Below are 25,231 nucleotides of genomic sequence, written 5' to 3' on the forward strand. Positions count from 1 at the left end.
TACAGTAAAGTCAGTTTCTCATGTCCCAACCTAAGAACATATCTGTGTCTGTAATCTTCTTTATTTGCTTTCCTCTATTGTAGAAGGTATTCCTTTTGCTCCAGATAAGTCTTCCTATGCAAGAGGAGGTCCTCTCCTCTCCTCCACCTCACCTGTAACCTGTGGCTCCTTTCCTACACGTTACAAATATGATGAAGTCCTGATACTAATTTCTATTTACCTACCATCCCTTCCTTGTCTCCACCCTTCCCTTTACAGTGAAGTCCTACAAAGGAATGAACTAAAATTGCAGGCTCTAGTTTCTCATCTCCCACTCATTTTATAAAACAGAAAATTTTAGCTTCAATACCCACCACTTATACTGAGATGTTTACCACCAATGTAACCACTGATTTGCTGCTAAACCCACAGACAACTTTTCAACGCTTCAATCCGTGTTTCGAGAGTGCTGGTCTCCTTCCAGTGCTCTTTTCCCTCCACCACGTAGTCAGTCACCTGCACTGGCTCTTCTTCGCCAAGTCTGTCCATTAGGGCAGATATTAAAGCAGGGCTTTGCCCCTGGGTCTCTTCTCACTCTTTTTGCCTACTCTCCCAGGACAATATTTATTCTCAAGGCTTCAACTAGCTTGGGAAGGATTCCTGAATTAGCATCTCTAGTTTGGACCCATCTTCTAAGTAAAAGATCCATATATTCATTGGACATCTTTTCCTAGATGGCCCACAGATGACAGTTGTGTGCTGAAGCCCGATCCTACTGGCTTGGCTTACGAGAGCCACCTGCTAAATTTTCAGGAAATCTGTGGGCTGGTTATTAAAAACAGCCTTTATTAAATTACGTAAACTTACAATGAAATACATTCTTTTTAAAAACAAAGAAAATACTCAAATAATCATTTCTTAATTATTTCACTATTATCTATGCTCTTGAGGTTATATTTACCTATTATATCTGTGTGGTGGAAATAAAATGGTGGCTATCTTCCCCAAGTATGTGTTCAGAGATGTTGTATTAGCTGGTTGAAGTTGGTCATGGTTGGAATATTTACACCATGGAAACTAGCAAACACGTTTACAAATAAGGGTTTTATTGACTTAAAGCGATAGAGGGAAAAAAAGTAAATTGCTGGAGGAAAAGTCAATGAAGATTAAACTTAAAAACAGGGTGTGTCTGAATAGATCAATGGAACAGAATAGAGAGCTGAGAGATAAACCCACAATTAATCTATGACAATGGAGGCAAGGATATCTAATGGGAAAAAGACAGTCTCTTCAACAAGGGGTGTTGGGAAAACTGGAGAGCTACCTGCAAAAGAATGAAATGGGACCACTCTCTTACACCATAAACAAAAATAAACTCAAAATGGATGAAAGACCTAACTGTGAGACTTAAATCCACAAAACTCCTAGAAGAGAACATAGACAATAATTTCTCTGACACCAGCTGTAGAAACATTTTTCTAGATACGTCTTCTCAGGCAAGAGAAACAAAAGCAAAATTAAACTACTGGGACTGATCAAAATACAAACCTTCTGCACAGTGAAGGAAACAATCAATAAAACTAAAAAGCAACCTATGGAATGGGAGAAGATAACTGCAAATGACATCTCTGATAAGGAGATAATATCCAAAATATATAAAGAACTTACACAACTCAACATCAAAAAAACAAATAATCCAATTAAAAAAAGGCAGAAGACGTGAACAGACATTTTTCTACAGAAGACATACAGATGACCAACAGACAGATGAAACCATCCATGTTCAACATTACTCATCAACACGGAAATGCAAATCAAAACCACAATGAGATACCACCTCATGCCTGTTAGAATGGCTCATACCAAAAAGACAAGAAATAACAAGCGTTGGTAAGTGTATGGAGTAAAGGGAACCCCCATGCACTCCTGGTGGGAGTGCAAACTGCTGTAGTCACTGTGGAAAATAGTATGGAGGCTCCTCAAAAAATTAAAAATAGAACTACCATACGATCCAGCAATTCCACTTCTGGGTATTTACCCAAAGAAAACGAAAACACTAATTTGAGGGCACCTGAGTGGTTCAGTCATTAAGCATCTGCCTTCGGCTCAGGTCATGATCCCAGGGTCCTGGGATCAAGCTCGCATTGGGCTCCCTGCTCTGTGGGAAGCCTGCTTCTCCCTCTCCCACTCCCCCTGCTTGTGTTCCCTCTCTCGCTGTGTCTCTCTCTGTCAAATAAATAAAATCTTTAAACAAAAAACAAACAAAAAAACCACACACTAATTTGAAAAGATACATGCATCCTGTATTTATTGCAACATTATTTACAGTAGCCAAGATATGAAAGCAACCCCATCAACAGATGAATGGATAAAGATGAATGGAAATACACACACACACACGCACGCACACACACGCACGCACACACATGCACACACACACTGGAAAATTACTCAGCCATAAAAAAATGAACTCTTGCCATTTGCAACAACATGAGTGGATCTAGACAGACAGTATAATGCTAAGTGAAATAATTCAGAGAAAGACAAATACCACATGATTTCATTTTTATGTGGAATTTAAGAAAAAAAAATGAACATCGAAAAAAATGAGATACACCAAAAAACATTCTTTATAATTTTTTTATTTTTATTTTTTAAAGATTTTATTTATTTGTCAGTGAGACAGAGAGAAAGCATGCACAGCAGGGGGAGCTGTAGGCAGAGGGAGAAGCCCTCTGTGGGACTCAACCCCAGGACCCTGGGAACATGACCTGAGCTGAACGCAGACGCTTAACTGACTGAGCCACCCAGGAACCCAAAAAAACAGACTCTTAAGTACAGAGAACAAACTGGTGGTGGCCAGAGGTGAGGTGGGTGGTGGGGATGGGTGAAACAGGTGAAGGGGATTAAGAGTACATTTACCTTGACAGGCACTGAGTAATGTAGAGAACTGATGAATTACTATATTGTACACCTAAAACTAATGTAACACTGTATGTTAATAATACTTGAATTAAAAATAAATAATAATTAAAAGAAAAAAGTAATGTGTTTGTAGCCATCCCATTGTGAATAGTACAAAAAACTCAGGAACTATTCTTGACTGTTCAAAACCTATTACCTGATTCAACAAAGAAGTCCCTGATTTTATTGACTTAAGAGTAAAGTTCTGGCACATATCTCAGTTGTCATTTTAATTTTACTCTTTAACTACTCTTTTGTCAATTGCAACATGTAATTGGTTATAGATACAAAAGTCTAGAACAATGGGAGCATTCCACGAGATTCAGCTCACTACATGAATTTATAATAAAGAGTATCGTGTATGTTACTATCCACATATCTCAGTTGTCATTTTAATTTTACTCTTTAACTACTCTTTTGTCAATTGCAACATGTAATTGGTTATAGATACAAAAGTCTAGAACAATGGGAGCATTCCACGAGATTCAGCTCACTACATGAATTTATAATAAAGAGTATCGTGTATGTTACTGTCAATTATGTGCTATCATCTTTTATACCAGTAAAACTTACAGTGAACACATGCATACACACATGTACACATAATTGCTGTTTCAGAGAGCGAGCTGGTAAACTCTGACCAGCACACTACTGCCTGCAGGTACCCCAAACTCAACATATCCACAGTGGGACTTCTCTCCCATGAAACCTGCTCTTCTCATCTAGTATTTTTTGCCTTGATTGATGATTTCATTATTCTCCAAGTTACAAAGCTAGCAATCACCCTAGACTCCTCTTCCTCCTCCCATTTATTTACCTCATTTTCTTCTAAGGTCACACTTTATTTAGTTCAGCCCCTCAGCTGCCTAACTGGGTCTCAGCAGTCCATGCCACTGTCCCCACGACTGTTCTGCAGGGCTTGGCCACGGCCTGCCTCCGGGTTCAACGCCCTCCCTCTCTCTACCTCATAATCCCTGTCTCTTGGCCCTTCTTTCCTTCCCTAGTGCTTCATCTTACTCACCCACACCCCTTCCCCCCCCCCGAACCCTAACTCCCCAGGGTTCAGTTACATGAACTGTTTGGAGTTTCCCAAACACTCCAGGCTGTCTTATATCTATTTATATGATAGCATATATAACATTTTATTACACTATGACATCTATTTCCTTCTATTAAACGTCAAGCTCTCATAAAGACTCGGACTATATGGCAACTATCTTTGTATTCTACCACACGCAGTACACTCCCTGCATGCAGAAGATACTTAATAGATACTTGTGAAATCGACAACTTATTAATTTTATTACAAAGACTTTTAATTAAATAAGGTCCTGGAAATATACGTGGAGTCTGGCTCCTTCAGTGAAATATAAGATTTGAAAGTAAGCCGCAGCCACAGAAATGGAAACATTTTCTTTTACTAATGGCCAATTAAGGCAAAATACCATTTATAAACAACTAGCATTTAGAATAAAAACATAAACAAAAATGAATAAGTTTGCTAATTAAATTATTGCAGATATTTACCAAATTAGTTTTTTTATTTTTATTTTTTTTAAGGTTTTATTTATTTATTCGACAGAGGTAGAGACAGCCAGTGAGAGAGGGAACACAAGCAGGGGGAGTGGGAGAGGAAGAAGCAGGCTCCCAGCGGAGGAGCCTGATGTGGGGCTCGATCCCATAATGCCGGGATCACGCCCTGAGCCGAAGGCAGACGCTCAACCGCTGTGCCACCCAGGCACCCCAAATTAATTTTTTTAAAGCCATCTTAACGAACCACAAAATTACTTTGCCCTAAGAAGAAGTTTTTGGCTACTATCTATTTTTATACAGGTATCCCATCATTTTTATAAAACAAATAGCCAAGCTTAGTAAATTTAAAGCAGTAATGCTATGATGGCAAATAAATGACTTGTGACCATCTGAATGTTAATTTTTCTCATTACATTTAGTCTGAGTCATTCCCTCAACAGCTGTTGAGTGTCCTACCCCATGCCAAGTTAGGTTCTAAGTATTGGGAATACATCAGTGAAAAAAGCTACATTCCCGGGGTGCCTGGGTGGTTCAGTCAGTTGAGCATCCAAGTCTTGGTTTTGGCTGAGGTCACGATCTCAGGTTGTGGGATCGAGCCCAGTGTCAGTTTCCATGCCCAGTGCGTGCAGCCTGCTTAAGATTCTCTCTTCCTCTCTCCCTCTCCCTCAGCCCCTCCCCTGCTCACTCATGTTCTCTCCCTCAAAATAAAATCTTAAAAAAAAAAGTTAAAGTCCCTACGCTCATGAAACTATATTCTAGTGGGGAAAGACAAACGATTTATAAATATAAAGCTAAATATAACAAACATGCTAGTTGATAATAAATATTATAAAGGAAAATAAAGTCAAGGGAGGATAAAGAGGGAAAAGAGATTAGGTGCTAATATAGGGCTGCCTCCTGCTAAGGTGACATCTAAACAGAGACCTGAAAAACGTGAGACTGTGAACCATGAAGATATCCAGTGGAAGAGCGATAAAGACAGGGGAGACAGTAAGTGCAAAGGCCCCAAGGCAGAGCACATTTAGTGTATGGAAGCATGGTAATGGTCACCAGTGCAGGGGAACTACATGTAGATAAGGTCAAAGACCACAGTAAAAACTTGGTATTTCACTCTGAGCAAAAGAGAAGTCAATGGAAGGGTATGAGCAGAAAATTGATGTAATTAGATGAATTTTAAAAGAAGCACTCTGGCTGCTGCTGCATGGAAAATAAAATATAGGGGAAGAAAGGTAGAAGTAGGAAACTCAGCGGCTTCTGTAAGAATCCAGGTGAGAGGTAATGTGGCCTGACGGAGAGAGAGTGGTGGCTCTGAAGCAGTGGTAAAGGTGGTGATTCCGGATATGATATAAAGGCAGCACCAAGAAAACATGCTGATGGGTTGGATGTGGCATGTGAGGGAAAGAAGAAATCAAGCTAACGATGTATTATAAATTTTTAAAACTTCCTATTTTCTTGGTGCCTCAACATCCTCACAAACAGGCTATAAGCATCCTTCCCAGGTGACTGATACACCAGAGTGACAAGGCTGGTCCCTGTGGTGAGATCCCCCTCTGGCCCTCTCCTGACTGACCTAGTGACATTCTAACACAACAGTGAAATCCCCTCATGCCTTTCGCTTTACGTATACTCCGCCATGACCCCCAGTAAAGCCACATGCCCGTGGGGCCCTGCTCTGTCAGCTCCACACCTGCTTGGTTGAGCCTGCTCCCTGGACGCTCCTCCTGTATGCCCTCCCCCGCCCCGTGTGGCACACTGTGCCTCCCTCTCTAGGACTTGTGAGTATAATAAATCTAATTTCATATGCCTCTCCCAGTGCACCTTCTGTGGCCATGCTGGAGTGATCCTTAAAGACCCAAAAGGGGGACTTACAGCATAGTCACCAGGATTTCCTGTCTGAGCAACTGGTCAAGAGGGGTCATTATTTTCCAAGACAGGAAAGGCTATCTAGGAAGTGCAGGTTTTGGAGGTTCTGACAGTAGTGATGAGTCTGAGGCCTTTCATTTGCTGGGTAACAGGTACTATTATCATTGAGATCATGAACTAACATAAAGAAATCTCTCTTTAAAGGAATGAAAGCCGCTATGAATAAGATAGGAAATCTATAAATGTTCACGACTGATGACAAGAAAATTCTGCAACTGTATAGCTACTCAGTCCCAAACGTGCCAGTTCAATGCAGTCCTGAGAGGGCCATCTAGAACTGCTCATCATCTGAGTGTCTTCACATAACTAAAAGCTCAACCTCTCATGCTTCTCTTCCATTAGCCCCTCGCTACATAATCTTCAGAGGCTGGTCTCACTGAGAAGACTAAGGCCTTTGGCTCCCAACCAATAACTGACCCATCTAATACCAACATGAGATGAGCTACCAAAGCTCAACTCTGGAAGGGTGGTCAGGAAAAAGAGCTACACACTGCAGAGCACACAATTAAAGAAATACTACAGAACAGAAAAAATTCAGTGTGTCTCTGTGAAGTTAGTGAAAAGCATATTTAGACACAAACATGTCTCAGCAGAGACCTATTCTGGAATAGAACCTTTTAAGAATTACTATTCTAGGGGTGCCTGGTTGGCTCAGTTGGTTAAGCGTCCAACTCTTGATTTCAGTTCAGGTCATGACCTCAGGGTTGTGAGATCCAGCCCTGCATTGGGCTCCACACTGGGTATGGAACCTGCTTAAGATTCTCTCTCCCTCTCCCTCTGCCCCACCCCCCACCCCCCAACTCACTCTTGCTCTGTCTCAAAAAAAAAAAAAAGGAATCACTATTCTAAATCAAAACAAAAACAAAACAAAAACAAACTCTGTATCTATAAATGCTAATATGTTAACCAATGAATATATTCTCTCCAAACTACCTTTCGGCTAAGAATCTTGGTTAAATTTACTTTTGTGACTCAATTATGGGGAGGGAAAGCAAAATGAAATAGCCATTTCTCCTAGAAAGAGAGACCGCATGCCTAAATAAACATCTCTGACTGTCCCAAAAGAGGTTTTTCAGAACTTTTACTCAGTTAATCAAGCAGGTGCCAACTAAGAAAACCTACCGTTGACTTAATGATGGATGTTGTATTAAATGCTTCAGCCAGGTGCTTCTTATCACATTTCGAAGTTCATGGTTATTGCGAGCTGACAACACACCAACTACCACGTCATAGTGACCAGACTTCCACTGAGGAAATAAGGCCAATTGATCTAGAAATAAGCAACAATAAATTAGAAATGTCATGTCTCAATTAGTGTTCAATATGTAACATAAAAATGTTTATTACAAAATAATACATGTTCATGTGTGTAGAAAATACAAAGAAATACAAAGAAAAAGATATTTTAAAAAATCACCCACAGACATACCATCCAGATAACCACTACTAACGTTTTTGGTATAGAGTCTTTTTGTCTTTCCCACATATGTATATATTTACGCTCACATAAGTACGTAAATTCTTCAAAACTAACAAAATATTTATGGTGAGAATCAGTTTGGAAAGGCAGTGTGGCATACACCATGCAGCAGTAGGCAGCATGAGTCCGTCAGGCCATGAGCAGAATTCTGGTTCTTTTTATCGCCTACAAAAGTTATTTAACTTCTGTCTCTCTTTTTTTTTTTAATTAAAGATTTAAAAAAATTTTTTAAGTCATCTCTATCCCCAACATGGGGCTTGAACTCACCATCCAGAGATCGAGTCTCATGCTCTACTGCCTGAGCCAGCCAGCCATCCCGAAAAGTCATTTAACTTCTTGAGCCTCAGTTTCCTAAACTACAAACAGGTATAGTAACACTTCTCATAGAGTTGTCGTAAAAATTAAATGAGATAATGTGCATAAAGGTCCTGGTTTGGTACCAAAATAGTAGGTACTCAGCAGCAACCAACAGCAACTATACCACATAAATGTGCTTTCAAAGGTGAAGGCTTACATTAACATTAGTTAGGGGGAGCCTGGGTGCCTCAGTTGGTTGAGCGGCCCGCTCTTGATTTCAGCGCAGGTCATGATCTCAGGGTCATGAGATCGAGCCCCATGTCAGGCTCTGTGCTGGGCATGGAGCCTGCTTGGGATTCTCTCTCTCCCTCTCCTTCTGCACCCCTCACTCTGGCTCTTGCTCTCTCTCTTAAAAACAACAACAACAACAACTAGTAAGTTTGGGAAATAAGGCTGAAAGACTACTATTCTGGAAAGTACCAAAACCCTGATTAACATCAATAAATTCTACAGGCTGCAAACCTTGTATCACTTACTAAACATTCCAAAGAATGAAAAGAGGGAGGCAAAAAAAAAAAAAAAAAAAAAAAAAAAGGGGAGAAAAAAAAAAAAAAAAAAAAAAATATCAAGTGACAAGTCATGTGAATGGCTCATTTTTTACTGCCATAAGGTCAGTGGGCAAGGATTACATTTAAAAAAATCGTCCTTTGAAGACAGAAGGGAAAGATAATTTGTTTTTTAACACCAGTACGGGCAGCAAATCAGTGATGAGCAGATCATGGAAATGCTGGTTAGCACGTTAATTTTTTTTTAAATTCATGGCCCGGGAACATTTTTTCTCAGATACACAGAACTATACAATGAAAGTTGTACCTACTGCTGGAACTAACTCTAAATGAGTCTGAATTTGGAGGATAATTTAAATGCTTATGTAAAATTGGCAACGATATCCCATTTCACCCCCTACTTTTTCATAGACAAATAGTAATAGTTAAGTACTTTAAGCGACAGGAATGAGGCAAATGAGTAGTAGCCAGACATATCTGACATTGATTCCAAAGCCAACATGCGGCATGATACCAGGAATTAGCTATTTACATCCCTGTACCTCAGTTTCCTAATTAACCCCCCCCAAAAAAAACACCTGATACCAAAAAGTCTTCAGATAGTTTTCATCTGTTTCAAAATGTCTTCTGGAATGATTAAAAGCTGTAGAAGAGCAAAATCACATTTAACCTAAATGCCTCATTTACCTGCCATCATCAGAAAACCAGGTTGATGTACAAAAGTAAAATCATAAAATAACTAAAACAATCCATTAAATTCCAAATATCACTGCTTCACTTTTGGTAGATAATCAAAATAAACCTTTGAGAAATGGATTACATGAAACATAATTTAATTTGTTCCTGATTGACAAAGTGTTCATGAAAAATGTCTCAAATCAATCCCTTTCCCATCATTAATTCTATCCACTGTTTCAGTTCAGACTCTTTCACTGGACCATGACACGGGGTGTCCTAATGGTGAGCACTGAGTATACAAGGAAGTGCTGAATCACTATATTGTATACCTGAAACTAATACAACACTGTAGGTTAACTACACGGGAATTAAAACAATAAAAAAAAAAAAAGACAATTGGGAAATTCTGAACAATAAATACTGGAAAGAATCATTAATTTTTCTAATTGTGATGACCGTTTCGTGGTTACGGTTTTTTAAAGTCCATCTTTAGAGATAGTATACTAAGACATTTATGGAAATAATAACTTATCTGTGATTTGCTTCCAAATAATCCAGTGGGAAGAAGTGGGTAGGAGTGTTTATGAAAAATATGAGTTGAAGGTGTATGGTGAGTACATAATATTTGTTATAATCTTCTACTTTTAGTATGTTTAAAAATTTTCATAATAAAAACTTAAAATATGAAAAAAAAATCCCAAGGCTATCCTAACAGTTTATCCCTGGTTTCTTCATCTCACTGCCAAACAAGATTTTTCTAAAACTTAATAAATAAAGATAAAGATGACCATGTGGCCGTGAAAATCTCACGGCTTATGGTTGCAAACTACTTTTTGATCTCATTCCACTGCCAATCCTCTCTCTGCTTCTAATCCATGTCTAAGCTGCTTCTGTGGAACCGCTTTAGTTTACATGCATTTCTCCTTTTCTTGCAGAAGAGAAGTGCATGGCAGATTTTGGCCTTTGGAGAAACTTCTCTTTCCAGATATGTTGAAAAATAGGTTTCTAAAGACTCAACCAAAAAACTATTAGAAATAAAAAAATTCAGTAAAGTTGCAGAATATAAAATCAATCTACAAAAAACAGTGGCACTTCTATACACTAATGATGAACTATCAAAAAAAAAAAAAAAGAAATTCAGAAACCAATCCTATTAACAACTGAATCAAAAAGAATAAAATACCTAGGAATAAATTTAACCAAGGTGGTGAAAGACCTATATACTGGAAAGCTGTAAGACACTGATGAAAAAACTGGAGAAGACACAAATAAATGGAATGATATTCTGTGCTCATGGGTTGGGAGAATATTTTTAAATGTCTATACTACCCAAAGCAATCTACAGATTCAATGCAATGCCTCTCAAAATTCTAGTGGCATTTTTCACAGAAATACAGCAAACAACCCTAACATTTGTATGAAACCACAAAAGACCTTAAATAGCCACAGCAATCTCAGGAAAGAACAAAACAGGAGGGCATCACGCAGCATAAGCTGTTCTATCATCATCTAAGAGGGGCGATTACAGCAATACAGGTCTACCTCAAGAAACAAGAAAAATCTCAAATAAACTAACCTTATACCTAAAGAAGCGAGAGGAAGAACAAAACCCAAAGCCAACAGAAGGAAAGAAATAATAAAGATGAGAGCAGAAACAAATGATATAGGGACCAAGAAAACAACAGAATGGATCAATGAAACGAGGAGCTGGTTCTTTGAAAACAATCAACAGATTGATAAATCTTAGCCAGACTCATTTAAGAAAGAAAGAAAGAAAGAAAGAAAGAACGAAAGAACTCAAATAAATACGATCAGAAATGAAGGATATTATAAGAAATTATTTGCCAACAAATTGGACAACGTAGAAGAAATGGATAGCTTCCTAGAAACATGACCTTCCGAAACTGAATTAGGAAAAGAAAATTTGGAGAATGATTACCAGCAACAAAATTGAATCCATAACCAAAAAACCAACAAACTGAGGTCCAGGACCAGATGGCTTCATAGTAAATTCTACCAGACGTTCAAAGAAGAGTTAATATCTATTCTTCTCAAACTATTCCAAAAAACAGAAAAGGAAAGAAACCTTCCAAATTTATTCTACAAGGCCAGCATCACCCTAATTCCAAAACAAGATAAAGACACCACAAAAAAAGAGAACTACAAGCCAACATCTCTGATGAACACAGATGTAAAAATTCTCAACAAAATATCAGCAAACTGACAATACAACAATACATTAAAAAAAATCATTCACCACAATCAAGTGGGATTTATTCCAGGGATGCAAGAGTGGTTCAGTACTTGCAAATCAACCAACATGAGTGAAAAGATACATGCACTTCTATGTTTACTGCAGAATTATTTACAGTAGCCAAGATGTGGAAGTAGCCCAAGTGTCTATCAATAGATGAATGAATAAAGAAGATACGGTATATACACAGTGGAATATCACTTGACCATAAAAAAGAATGAAATCTTACCATTTGCAACAACATGGATGGACCAAGAGAATATTATGCTAAGCGAAATAAGTCAGAGAAAGACAAATACCATATGATTTCACTCATATGTAGAATTTAAGAAACAAATGATAAAACAAAGCAAAAAAAAAAAAGAGAGGGACGAACAAAAAAGCAGACTCTTAAACACGCAGAACTGGTGGTTGCCAGAAGGGAGGTAGGTGGGGTCATATGTGAAAAAATGAAAACAAAACAAAAAACAAACAAAAAAACAACCACCAAAAAACTGGAGGTGTTATGCTCCCTGGTTTCAAACTATTATACAAGGATATAGTAATCAAAATAGCATGGTTTTGGTATAAAAACTGACACATAGATCAATGGAATATAATAGAGCCCAGAAACAAACCTACAATTATATGGTCAATTAATCTATGACAAAGGAAACAAGAATATACAACAGGGAAAGGACAGTCTCTTCAATAGACGGTGTTGGGAAAACTAGATAGCCGTATGTAAAAGAATTAAACTAGACCAGCACCTTATACCATACACAAAAATCAACTCAAAATGGATCAAAGACTTGAAGACCTGACATTATAAAATTCCTAGAATAAAACACAGGTGGTAAGCTCCCTGACATTGGTTTTGGTGATGATTACTTGGATTTGACATCAGAAGCAAATGCAACAAAAGCAACAATAAGTAAGCAGCACTACATCAAATTTAAAAGCTTCTGTACAGCAAAGGAAACCATCAACAAAATAAAAGGACAACCTATAAATGGGAGAAAATATTTGCAAGTCATATATCTGATAAGGGGTTAATATTGAAAATATATTTAAAAAGCTCCTACGACTCAATAGCAAAAAAACCAAGCAATCCAATTAAAAAACAGGCAGCGGATCTGAACAGACATGTTTCCAAAGACAACATCCAGATGGCCAACAGGTACATGAAAAGGCAGTCACCATCACTCATCGTCAGGGACATGCAAATCAAAGCCACAATGAGATACCACCTCACACCTGTCAGAATGGCTAGTATCAAAGAGATAAGAAACAAGTGTTGGTAAGAAAGTGTAGAAAAAGGAACGCTCCTGCACTTTTGGTGGGACTATAAATCACTGTAGCCCCTGTATTAAACACTATGGAGGGTCCTCAAAAAATTAAAACTAGAACTACCATATGATCCAGCAATTCCACTTCTGTTTATTCAAAGGAAATGAAAACACTGGAGAAGATATCTGCACGTTCTGTTCACTGCAGCACTACTTACATAGCCAAGGCATGGAAATAATCTAAGTGTTCGCCGACAGATGAACAGATAAAGAAAACGTGTTATAGACAAATACAATGGAATATTATTTGCCAAAGAAAGAAGGAAATCTTGCCATTTCTGACAACATGGACAGACCTTGAGAGTGCTATGCTAAGTGAACCAAGTCAGACAGAGAAAGACAAATACCGTACAGTCTCACTTTTCGTAAAATCTAAACAAAACACCGAACTCATAGAGAAAAGACTGGTGCTTGCCAAAGGTGAGGGGTGGAAAGGTACAGACTTCCAGTTAAAATAAAGAAGTCAGGGGGATGTAATGTTCAACTTGGTGGCTATACAGAATAATGCCATAATGCATAAAGTTGCTAAGAGATCTCAAAAAATTCTCAACATAAGAAAAAAAATTATAACTATGTTAACTAGACTGTGTTCGGTTTTGCAATATGTACATATATTGAATCAATGTCATACACCTGAAACTCATGTAATAGGTCAATTATTTCTCAATTAAAAAAATAGGTTTCTTCTACCACATACCAGCAATGTAAATCAGTTCAACAGTCTTGTGAATTCTGTGTTACACGGTATAAAACCCATGGTGGGTACTCAGTGAACACTTGTGCAAGAATGCCCACATTCCTAGTGCCCTTAACCAGCCTTTGCCTGTACACTTGCAGCACCCTCTGCTACACGCTGCTAGGACAGGGGACCTACTTTGATCCTGGTGTCTGGAGACGAGAAAAAAAGAAATGAACAGCTAAGAAGTAAACATGCTACAAAAAGACACAAATTCACAGATAGAACACAAATAGCCAACCAACCTATGAAAAAATATTCAATTTTACTAGGAATCAAGTTTGAATTAGAGCAGTAAGGTACCAGGCTTCTGCTATGTCCAAAGTGACAAATATCTTCTTAAATAAAACCCTAACCACTGGTATGGCAAAAGAAATGTTATTTAGAGTTACCTCGAGGAAATGGCTCCTCTCCTACGTTGCTACTGGAATGGAATTTGGTAGTCTTCTGAGGGACAATTTGCCAATACACATCAAATACCTCAACTGTATAACTTTTTTTTTTTTTTAATAAAAGTAGGCTCCATACCAGGCGTGGAGCCCAGCACGAGGCCTGAACTCATGACCCTGAGATCAAAACCTGAGCTGAGATCGAGAGTCGGATGCTTAATCGACTGAGCCACCCAGGCTCCCCAGAATTGTAAAACTTCTCTCCAGCAATTCCACGTCTAAGAACTTATTCTAAAGAAAATAATCAGTGATGTACTAAAAGATCTCTATTCATTACAGTGTCATTTATTAATAGTGAAAAACTGCAAAATCCAGAAATGCAGAAATAAGGGATTAAATTATGGGGTATCTATATGCTGCCATTAAAATTATGTTGTAGAATTATGTTATATTGTTATTCACCATATTAAGATCAGCAGACTATAAGAACTATGTACAAACTGTGTGGCTCCCTTTATGTAAAGTACCAACAGGCAAATCCCTGCCATTTAAGACCAGGATAGTGGTTACCACTCCTGGCAGTGATAGAAGGGAGCATGAAGGGAGCTTCTGAGGTGCTGGATTAGTTGGGTGTATTTTTGTGAAGATATATCAAGCTATACATTTACAGACCCTTTTTTGAATGTATATTATACATCCATGCAATTTTTAAAAAATACTAATTTCCCTCCAACAAGCACTGTAAGTATTTGCATTCAAAAACTGTAATATAGACCATTTTTCCTGTTTTAAAAAATAAGTTTGAATTTTTCTACAAAGAACTTGTTTTACTTTTATCAGAAAAAAAAATTTAAATCATAAGGTCATCATGGAATGTGAATAGATGATAGGTGACAAATTCGTTCATACTTTCCCAGTTTTATTTTGATTCATTCCTTCAAATTAATAAGCACCTCCTATGTTCACTGTTCTAGATGGTAGATATAGAGTAATAAAAAACAAATTTTCATGCCAGGAATAATTAAAACCCCACACAAGCTCCCTGAGGACAGTGGCATGCTCTTCTCTAATATGTAACGTATCCTGAGGGCTGGAGGCCCTGCACTTAGAGCGGACATCCAAAAGTTTATCCAAGACCAAGGGAGGTTGATTTCAAAACTGATTGTTCAAAATAGGCCCAAGGATTCTTAAAAATCAGACCAAAATTTCCACTCTCACATGATGCTCTCAGATGACATCAATCACAAATAAGCAGAAATCTTGGAAATGAAGGAAACACATAAATTCATGACAGATCATACTGATAAGGACAATCATCACATGCTCTCGCCAATCTCAAAAAGCTCCCCAAATACCTCACTAGCCTACGCACCAGCCACCACTATCCTATTCCTCCTCTCTTAAATTCATAGAGTGTTTACTATGAATCAGGCACTTTTCTGGGTGCTGTATTAATTGAATCTTCACAATAACCCTATGAGATCATCATTTTATAAATAAGGAAACTGAAGAACAGAGACAAGATTAACATATAGGGATAATTTTGGATGAACTGGCCCCAGGCAAAATTGCAAAGCAAGCTTAATTTGTCTTTGGCCTTCTCCTTGCTCCCTGTTTCAGCTCAACAGACTATGAGGATCTCAGAGCAGGGACGCCACATCTAGCGCGATACCTCGCACTCTAAGCATTTATTGAATGGATATGCTTCTTTCCTTTCTCTTTCGTTTCCTTCTCTCCAAATATCCTAGAAAGAAAAGACTTCTTTGGTCTCATCCTTTTTCTAAATTTACTGTTACATAATTCCTGCTAAGGTACCCAAAACGAGTATAACATATGAGATATATCCTCTATCTATATTCTCCAATTCAGTATCCCTGTCTCCATTCTCCTCATCCACCCCTAGGCATGCTGGATTTCATAAGAGACCTGCTTCCTCTTCACCAGTTGCTCTCCTAGACCATATTTCGGCTGTTTCAAGGGAGCCACTATGTTAGAAAAGCACCAGGTGCTGATAGGACTCCCGCACTTCATTCAGGTCCCTGCTCAACGGCACCTCTGAAGAGGGGCCTCCCCTGACCTCTCTATTTAGAACAGCAGCACATCAGTCTCTGTCCTCTTACACTTTTTGTCATCCCACCTATCACCATCCCCTAGGATATTTAATAATTATTTTCTCTGTTCTGTCTTCTTTTCTAAATTGTAAACTGCATGACGACAGGGACGTGATCTGGATTACTGTTGTAATTCCACACCTACAACAGGAGCGGGCACAGAGTAGGTGCTCAAAGATTTGTGGAATCCACTACAAATCAGAGGGCCTTTTTTAATATTCAGGGAAGGTAAATCTCCCTTTAAAAAAAACTGCCACAACTCAATGAGCCTGAAGACAATGAGGCAGACAAGAGAACAAGCACAAATTTTATTAATCCAAGGGAAGAAAACGTAACACAATCTTGGGTTTTCTCTCTCACTTTAGGCTGAAGGTATTAAGGGTAGAAATATAAAAGTGCCCAAATGTTTTAGTTTGAACATGGTGGTAACACAATAGGAAAAGGAGCAGCAGGAAATTTTGGCGATCGATATGCTTCTTCTGCTTTTAGTTTTGAAAAGTGAAAGCTAGGAGTCTGCCAGGTTTCATTTGGATTAAAATACCTAATTTATCATCTAAACAGACGCCTGATACCCATTTAAGGTCAAAGTTAACTTATGTAACTAGTACCGATTTCTTTACCTATAGCCCGATCCTCTTCATGGCCTACTTCCCCGTCTCCTTAATCTAGCTCAGGCTAACCTAATGGCAGACAGGGGCATCCTCCAAACACTAGGGGGATAGGAAAAACTTCACTGAACCTAAGAAATTGCCTAAGTTTTAAGCTTGAAGGCAAAGAGGTTTTGCTTGTTTATTGAACCTCAAAGGACAATTAAGGTCATAAATTTCCTAAGAATGCTCTGCAAGTAAATTCTAGTAGTGCTCAGTCATCATACAAAAAAGAAAGCTGTAAAACACACACCTAACAGATGTTACAAAGCATTTTATATCTGTGGCAGTCTTTCCTCTGCTCAGTTTACAAAAACCTAAAAAACAAAACCTTAAAAAAAAAAAAGTGCCCAAATCCTAACCTGTTAACAGGTTAAATGCTCTTTAACCACTGTATTTTCATTAAGTAAATTAAACAGTGTTTTAATTCTATTCCGGTCACACAAATAGCCTTTTCAAAGAGCTTGTGGTTTGTCTAACAGGAAAAGATTCTAAGGGACTTTTAGCAGTATAAAGAACCCCAATTATAACAATGAGATTGCTTTGCGGACTGCTGAATTAGTTTCTATGCTTCCTACTTAAAAAGTAAGACACAGACCACCTCAGAATTTTAAATACTCAATTCTAATTTTTAAAACTTTTGGATAAGAAAAAAACACCTCTTCTGGGGAGAAGTGGTAGGGAAAAAACTCCCCGAGTAGTCAGAACACAAAACAACTATTACCTCATTTTAAAAACAGCCTTCTAGATATGTCCTAGGGCAAGCCCTTAAAAAAGAAGAGAAGGAAAAAGGGGAAACCCATTAACAAAAAAGGGTGGTAGAACCCAATAACAACAAAAAATCCGCTGGGTACCTGCTATGGACAAAGCATTCTATTAGGCGGTGAAACGAACAAGAACAACGATCTCATTCCCATGAGAGAGTAAGTTATAGAACAAGTGGATGTGATCGTTAGAGAATTTTACGTCTTCACGTGCACTTCATTAGTAGGCTTCGCAAGCCAAACTCACAGGAACAACTCCACTCGTAGCCATGCCCTATTTCATGTCCAGATTTGTTTAACCGACTTACATCATAGTTTTCAAAGAAAACAAATGCCGTATATTCTTAGAGCGAAGCTATCCTTAAAAGCAAAACCCGGCCTTTTCAAACACGCACGGGCACTTCCCACCGCTAAGACCTCCAAGTCTTGACCGAGTAAGACCAACAGCTTGGGGAGGAGGCAAGCAGCCGGAGCCCGGGCGCACGCAGCGGCCGCCCGCGGCTGAAGGACACAAGGTTTTGCTCCCAGGGCCAGCGGGCAGGCGCCGGACAACTCGGACCAGGCCTGGGGGACAGACGAAGGACTCCCGGTGGCGGGCACCGCTCTCGTGCCCATAAAGGAAAGCGGGAGGTGAGAAGCGGCGGGGACAAGAAACGAGAAAAGCGCCCTCGAGTTTGCCCGATTTAACGCCCCGACAATGAAAAGGGCCATTTGTCTCGCCTGGGGACGGTCGCGTTCGGCCCGTTCCCCACTCCGGGACTCCGCGGAGGAAGCCGCCCCGGGGCTCGGAGTCGGCGTCCCGCCCCTCACGGCCTCCTGGCCCACCCGGCCCCAGGACCTCACCTGCGGCGCCTGTCCCGGAGGCGCGGGCAGGCGGCGGGGAGCGCAGCCGCAGCCAGAGGTGCAGCGCGGCCCCTAGCACACACGGGCACAGCAGCACCAGCCAGTTTCGCATTGGCCGCCCCCGCCGGCTCCACCTCGCGCCCCCGTCGCGCGCCGGGCTCTCCCGCGTCCCGGCAGAGAGGGAGGGGACCTGCGAAGAGGAAGGCTGAGGGGCGGAGGCCGACGCACGCGCGACCACTCGGCACGCCTGCCCTCGCGCCCGCCGCCGTCCCGACTCCTCGCGGTTCCCAGCCCCGCGCCTCACGTTCCTCCAACGGCGGGCGGCAGCGCCTCAGCCGGCCAGACCCCGCCCCCTCCGCTTGGCCTTCCCCTGGCCCCGCCCACCTCCCCCCACACTAGCCCCGCCCCCTTCTCTCGAGTCCCCGCCCGCGCCCGCAGGCCAGCGGGGAGCTGAAGTTCTGCTCTGGGTCTAAGGCGGGGGGTACACCCCAGTGGTCCTGAGTCTCGGAAACCACATTTCCCATAATCGCATGCCCTTGCTCGCGTCACTCGGCGGTCGCGGAGGCGAAGCGCGAAGCCCCACTTGGAGCATGCGCGTCCCTTCTCAACGCCTACTGCCCCCCGATGGCCGAAGGGAGGCGGTGCCGGGCTCCGAGTGCTCAGGGGCGGACACAACCCCGGGAGGGAAACACAGCTGAGGCGAAGGTTGGTGTTCGCCTCGGATTTAAAGGAGATCTGCGTGATGCTTGTTTTAAATCACGCAGAGCTCGGTTACGCGAATGCTGGCCTTTTCTGGGAGGCGGGATCCTGCTGCCCGCTGCGGGCCGAGGTCCGAAGCGTGTGTCTTCAGCGGTGAATCATCCCTCAAGTATTAGTTCTGGCGCACTGTGTACCCGACTGCCTGCCCGGCTCTGTCCTCAGGGAGCTCAGGATAAGACCGCGTCCAGGGGTCCGGCTGTGGGGGACGACAGCGACGGTCCAGGCGCGGGTAAAATTCCACGTGTCCCCGACTCAGACTGGGGAGACGAGCAAGGTGACACCTCCTATAGGACGGAGCCGTGACCGCCGAGGACGCGGGCTGCGCGGGACCGGTGGGAAGGATTTGAGCAGCCCTCCTCGGAGACCAGGTCTTGCCTGGCGCCGTGCAGCGCGGCCCGGGTCGCACACGCGAGGCTCCGGGTCGAGGCGGTGGGTGAAGGCGCCAGGCAGTCCCGGCGCCCGCGCTAAGGAGGTGGAGGGCAGGATGAAAATGAATGCCTGGCGTACGGTGTTTTATGTTTTTTTAAGTTTCCACAAGTTGTGACAACAGAAGGTAACTATATTGTTGAGTAAAGTCTTGATTGAAAGCCACAGAAAATCCCTTTCAAACAAACTTAAGGGAAAAAAGAGAATTTATGCACGTTAACAGTGCAGGAGGAGAGGTCTCAGGCACTGTCAGTACCACAGCCTCATTGAGTGGCAGTTGAATCTCAGCGAAACAACCGTCTATTAAAATCACTTTTTTTTTTTAAAGTAGACTTGCCCTACTTGGGGCTTGAACTCGTGACCCTGAGATTAAGGGTCGCAGGCTCTATTGACTGAGCCAGGCAGGCACCCCTAAAATTACTTTTTATTTGAATGTTTTGTAATGTTGTCTGTACTCTAATTTCAAAATCTCTTTTGGTTTAATAGTAGTATCAAAGCGGTAAGCCCAAGGTGTTCATACTGTATGTTTGTACTTAAAATAAAAAACAATTTAATGTGGGGTCAGAAATGATTTTTTCCCTTTAAAGGGATTTGTATACTTGTTAATCAATTGCTACCTAACAAATTACTCAAAAAAATTTTTTTTAAAGATTTTATTTGAAAGAGAGAATAAGTGGGAGAGGGAGGTGCAGAGGGAGAGAGAGAAGCAGACTCCTGGCTGAGCAGGGAGCCGGGCCTGAGGCTCCATCCCAGGACCCTGCATGACCTGAGCCAAAGGCAGACGCTTAACTGACACCCAGGCTCCCCTTACTGCAAAAACTTTTAAAACAACAATATTTTTTATCTCTCACAATTTCTGTGGGTCAGGAATTTGAGAGTTAAGTTCTGGTTCAGGGTCTCCCTTAAAGTTGCTGGCAGATGTCAGCTGGGGCTCTGGTCATCTGAAGGCTTGACTGGTGCTAGAGAATCGGCTTCCTAGGTGGCCTCACTTCTGTGGCTGGCAAGTTGGTTCTGCCTTTTGGCCTAAGTTCCTCTCTAAGTGGGTTTCTCCCACAAGATGCTTTAATGTCCCCACATCGTAGTGGCTTGCTTCCCCAAGAGCTGGAGATCCAAGAAACCAGCGCAAATTGCTGATGCCTTTTATGATGAATCCTTGCAAGACACACACTGTCACTTCTGCAGTGTTCTGTTGGTTACACAGACTGGCCCTGATTCACTGTGGGAATGGGGGACCACACAAGGGTGTGAGTACCAGGAAGCGAGGATCATTGTGGGTCGTGTTAGAGGCTGGTTACCACAATGTTATGCAAATTGGAGAAACACTGGTTCTAAACAGTTTGGGGAGTCTTTAGGGGCCCCTACATACTCACTATGGCCCCTGAATACCCCCAAGACAAGAAAGAACAATATTTTCTTGTGGGAAACAGAATTAGCAGGCTGTGATCACTGTGGTTCTTGGGCAAATGTCACCAAGATCTGTGTGCCCCTTTCTCAGAATGCTGTTTACATATAGCAATAGGGAAGGAGGATGTGTAATATGTACATATTTCTTGTTCAAAATTCTTTGTTTAGAAACTCTGCCGATCTGCTCTCTACATTTTATTTTATTTTTTTTAATGATTTTTTATTATATTATGTCAGTCACATTACAGTACATCCCCGGTTTCCGATGCAAAGTTCGATGATTCATTAGTTGCGTATAACACCCAGTGCACCATGCAATACGTGCCCTCCTTACTACCCATCACCGGTCTATCCCATTCCCCCACCCCCCTCCCCTCTGAGGCCCTCAGTTTGTTTCTCAGAGTCCATAGTCTCTCATGCTTCATTCCCCCTTCTGATTACCCCCCCTTTCTTTATCCCTTTCTTCCCCTACCGATCATCCTAGTTCTTATGTTCCATAGATGAGAGAAATCATATGATATTTGTCTTTCTCTGCTTGACTTATTTCACTTAGCATTATCCGTGCCGTCCATGTTGCAGCAAATGTTGAGAATTCGTTCTTTCTGATAGCTGAGTAATATTCCATTGTATATATGGACCACATCTTCTTAATCCAGTCATCTGTTGAAGGGCATCTTGGTTCCTTCCACGATGTAGCTATTGTGGACAATGCTGCTGTGAACATTGGGGTGCATATGGCCCTTCTCTTCACTACATCTGTATCTTTGGGGTAAACACCCAGTAGTGCAATGGCTGGCTCATAGGGTAGCTCAATTTTTAACTTTTTAAGGGACCTCCACACTGTTTTCCAGAGTGGCTGTACCAACTTGCATTCCCACCAACAATGTAGGAGGGATCCCCTTTCTCCACATCCTCTCCAGCAATTGTTGTTTTTTGCCTTGTCTATTTTTGCCATTCTAACTGGCATAAGGTGGTATCTCAGTGTGGTTTTGATTTGAATTTCCCTGATGGCTATTGATTTTGAACATTTTTTCATGTGTCTGTTAGCCATTTGTATGTCTTCATTGGAAAAGTATCTGTTCATATCTTCTGCCCATTTTTTGATTTGCTCTCTACATTTTATTTTATTTTTTTTAAAGATTTTATTTATTTATTCGACAGAGATAGAGACAGCCAGCGAGAGAGTGAACACAAGCAGGGGGAGTGGGAGAGGAAGAAGCAGGCTCATAGTGGAGGAGCCTGATGTGGGGCTCGATCCCATAACGCTGGGATCACGCCCTGAGCTGAAGGCAGACGCTTAACCGCTGTGCCACCCAGGCGCCCCCTGCTCTCTACATTTTAAAGAAAGAAATTGTGAAAGTAATAATCGGTTGTTACTAAGCGTGTCCTGTTTCTCATCTTTAAGAAAGGCAGTAAAAGGGGCACACTCATTCACATAAAATGCTGTGCTGCCAGTGGAATCCCCAACTTCTAGGGTGGCAAGTAGCTGGCCAGGTGTGGGGCGCGTGGGTGAGGCCATTCCAGTGCGGGGCGCAGCCCCATGGATTGCCCTCTCATGCCTGGCCAGAAGGTGCTCTGCCTCAGGCACCTGCGAGTGAGCTGTGGCGCAGGGCTCCTGAGCAGCAAATTTACAAAAAGAAAGAAAAAAAAGAAAGGTAGTAAAAGGCCTCTGTTGATGTCCTAAAATGTTCATTTTGTGGTTAATTGTAATGAGTTAACCCAAAAAGAGATATAATCCCTAATTTAGGCAGATCTATTTATTCAACAAATCTTTAGCTGAGCATCTATTATGTGCCAGGCACTTTGGTAGTAGGTACTTGGGATAAATTGATGAACAAAACAGAATTCCTGTCCTGCAGTGGTGGGGGTGGGGCAGACTGTCGACTGTAGAAATGATAAAGAAATACATTTTAGCACGTAGATGATGGTAAGTGTTAGAGAAAATACAAAAAGTGGAGCAGGGTAGGGGAGTTGGGAATGCAGGACTGAAATGGGGCCAACTGCGGTATTAAATAGTATTTAAGCAAAGGTTCAAAGTTACAATGAGCACTAAAGGGAAGAATAAACAAAACCACCCTAACATATGGCATTAACTAATTAGGACGTTGTTCCTTCCAATTACCAAATGCTTTAACCTACAGGAGGAACTACACTGGCATTCTGACAGCCTATTAACGGAGCTTTGAGTAACTTTTTAGCATCTGCAGATCTCACCACAGTGGGAGCTGCTCTATCACCTGTTAAGAGGAGACTGACCTTCCATTTACTTGTCCTCTACTATCCTCTAATAAACTCAAGGTTACGGTGGGTAAAGATTGTAAGACAATGTGTATAATGGAAAGAATAAAATTTAAAAAACCCTAGAGATGATGTGAACAGCCTGTGTAGTAAAGGTACTCCTAGTGTAAGATGTGGACAAGTTCACAGGGAATTAGGATTAGGGAAAGGCAAACCTGGACTGTTGGTCGCCCTGGTTGCTATTCAGTGTAACAAGAGAAAGGAATCACATATTGTGGCGCACAAGGCAGGAGGTATCTGACCAACCCCAAGGCATCCCAGAGGAGGTTATCCCCTGAAAACACAGGGCTGGGGCTTAAAATCAAAGAGGCCAGTTAAGAAGGCCAGAGGGCAATAAAGGCATTTAAGAGCACCTTAGCAGGGGCACCTGGCTGGCTCAGGCAGTGGAGCATGTGACCTTTGATCTTGGGATCGTGAGTTCGAGCCCCATGTTCGGCAGCTGGGTGTAGAGCCTACTTAAAAAAAGAAAGAGCACCTTAGGCAAAAATAAATAAATAATAAAAACAAATAACCCCCAGGGGTGCCTGGGTGGGGCAGTCCGTTGAGTGACTGACTCTTAGTTTTGGACCAGGTCATGATCTCAGGGTCCTGGGATCGAGCCCACCCTGAGCTCCACACTCAGGGGGGGAGTCTGCTTGGGACTGTCTCTCCCTCTCCCTCTGCCCCACCCCCCCAAATAAATAAATAAATCCTTAAAAGAAAAACAAACCCCCAAATAACCCCCAGATAATGATGAGATTGCAATTAGGGAAATGCAAGCAATATAGCATGACCTTAAAGTTAGGACTGGAGAATGGTGAGAAGTGACCAGAAAACAGAGGCCAGGTCATTATCGCATGCTATGCTAAGGAATTTGGATTTTATCTGTAAGGCTCCAGGGAAGAATTTTCTTTTCTATGAAAGTAATACATGATTATAAAAAGGAATTTGGAAAATATAGAAAAATATAAAAAGAAACTAAATCATACCAAATAAAAAACATATACTGTTTTTCTCTTTGGCATTTATTTTTATTTTTTTTAAGATTTATTTATTTGTTTGAGGCAGAGAGGGCAAAGGAGGAGCAGAGGAAGAGGGAGAGAGAAAGAATCTTAAGCAGACTCTGTGCTGAGTGCAGAGCCCGACGTAGGGTTTGATCTCATGACCCTGAGATCATGACCTGAGCTGAAACCAAGAGTCAGATGCTTAACTGACTGAGCCACTCAGGCGTCCTGGCATATTCATTTTAAAAAAATTGCAAGTATACTATAAATATGAATTCGTAGTTATTTAGTTCACCTAACACATAAGCATTTCACATTTAATTAGTAGTCTTAGGAAATAGAACTTTGAATCATTTAATTTTTTGTCCACATTATAATTTCTTACCTGGATCCTTATTACTGGACACATTAGCACTTCTGAGCATAAAACTTTACCCACATTTCAGATGACTTCCTTTTTAAATACTATTTTAAGGCTCTCTGTTCATTCTGACATTGTACCAATGTGTCTTGTTTGCCTTTAACAAGTTTCTATTCCATCCCATCTAACCTAGCATTTAAAAAAAAAATCTTTCCTAATTCAATGGCAAACATTTTTTCATTAATGAAATTGAATATTTTATATTTATTACCTGCTTTTATTTCTTCTTCTGTAAATTATCTATTTTGCCTTTTATCCATTTGAACAAACTCTTTAAATATTAAAGATATTTATCCTTTACATTTATATTTGTTGAAAATACTTTCCCCTGTTTTCTTGCCTTTTAATTTTATGACTTTTTGGAGGCAAAAACATTTTGCATTTTTATGAGTTCAAATCAATATTTTTATCACAGTTTAAAACATTTCTATGAGATCTGATCAATATT

The 25,231-nt window shown here is 41.0% G+C and overlaps 1 protein-coding gene and 1 long non-coding RNA gene across 4 annotated transcripts in view; one reads left to right on the top strand and one right to left on the bottom strand.

The window, feature by feature from the left end:
* Positions 1–18,806, bottom strand: part of B3GALNT2 (beta-1,3-N-acetylgalactosaminyltransferase 2) — a 61,862-nt gene extending 43,056 nt beyond the window's left edge. Inside the window, exons 1-2 of the mRNA XM_040624362.1 lie at positions 18,493–18,806; positions 7,522–7,669 (exon numbers count right to left, since the gene is read on the bottom strand). Of these exons, the coding sequence (XP_040480296.1) occupies positions 7,522–7,669; positions 18,493–18,604 (260 nt within the window). The 5' untranslated portion in view covers positions 18,605–18,806. The remainder of the gene's footprint in view (positions 1–7,521; positions 7,670–18,492) is intronic.
* Positions 18,807–19,133: 327 nt separating this feature from the next.
* The window catches only part of LOC103661897, a 38,509-nt gene continuing 32,411 nt past the window's right edge, over positions 19,134–25,231 (top strand). For all 3 annotated transcript variants that reach the window (XR_568313.1, XR_568312.1, XR_568314.1), the window contains exon 1: positions 19,134–19,197. This is a non-coding gene — a long non-coding RNA (uncharacterized LOC103661897). The remainder of the gene's footprint in view (positions 19,198–25,231) is intronic.

Source organism: Ursus maritimus, unplaced genomic scaffold (genome assembly GCF_017311325.1).
Source record: "Ursus maritimus isolate PB19 unplaced genomic scaffold, ASM1731132v1 scaffold_7, whole genome shotgun sequence".
In the NCBI taxonomy this organism is placed as follows: domain Eukaryota; kingdom Metazoa; phylum Chordata; class Mammalia; order Carnivora; family Ursidae; genus Ursus; species Ursus maritimus.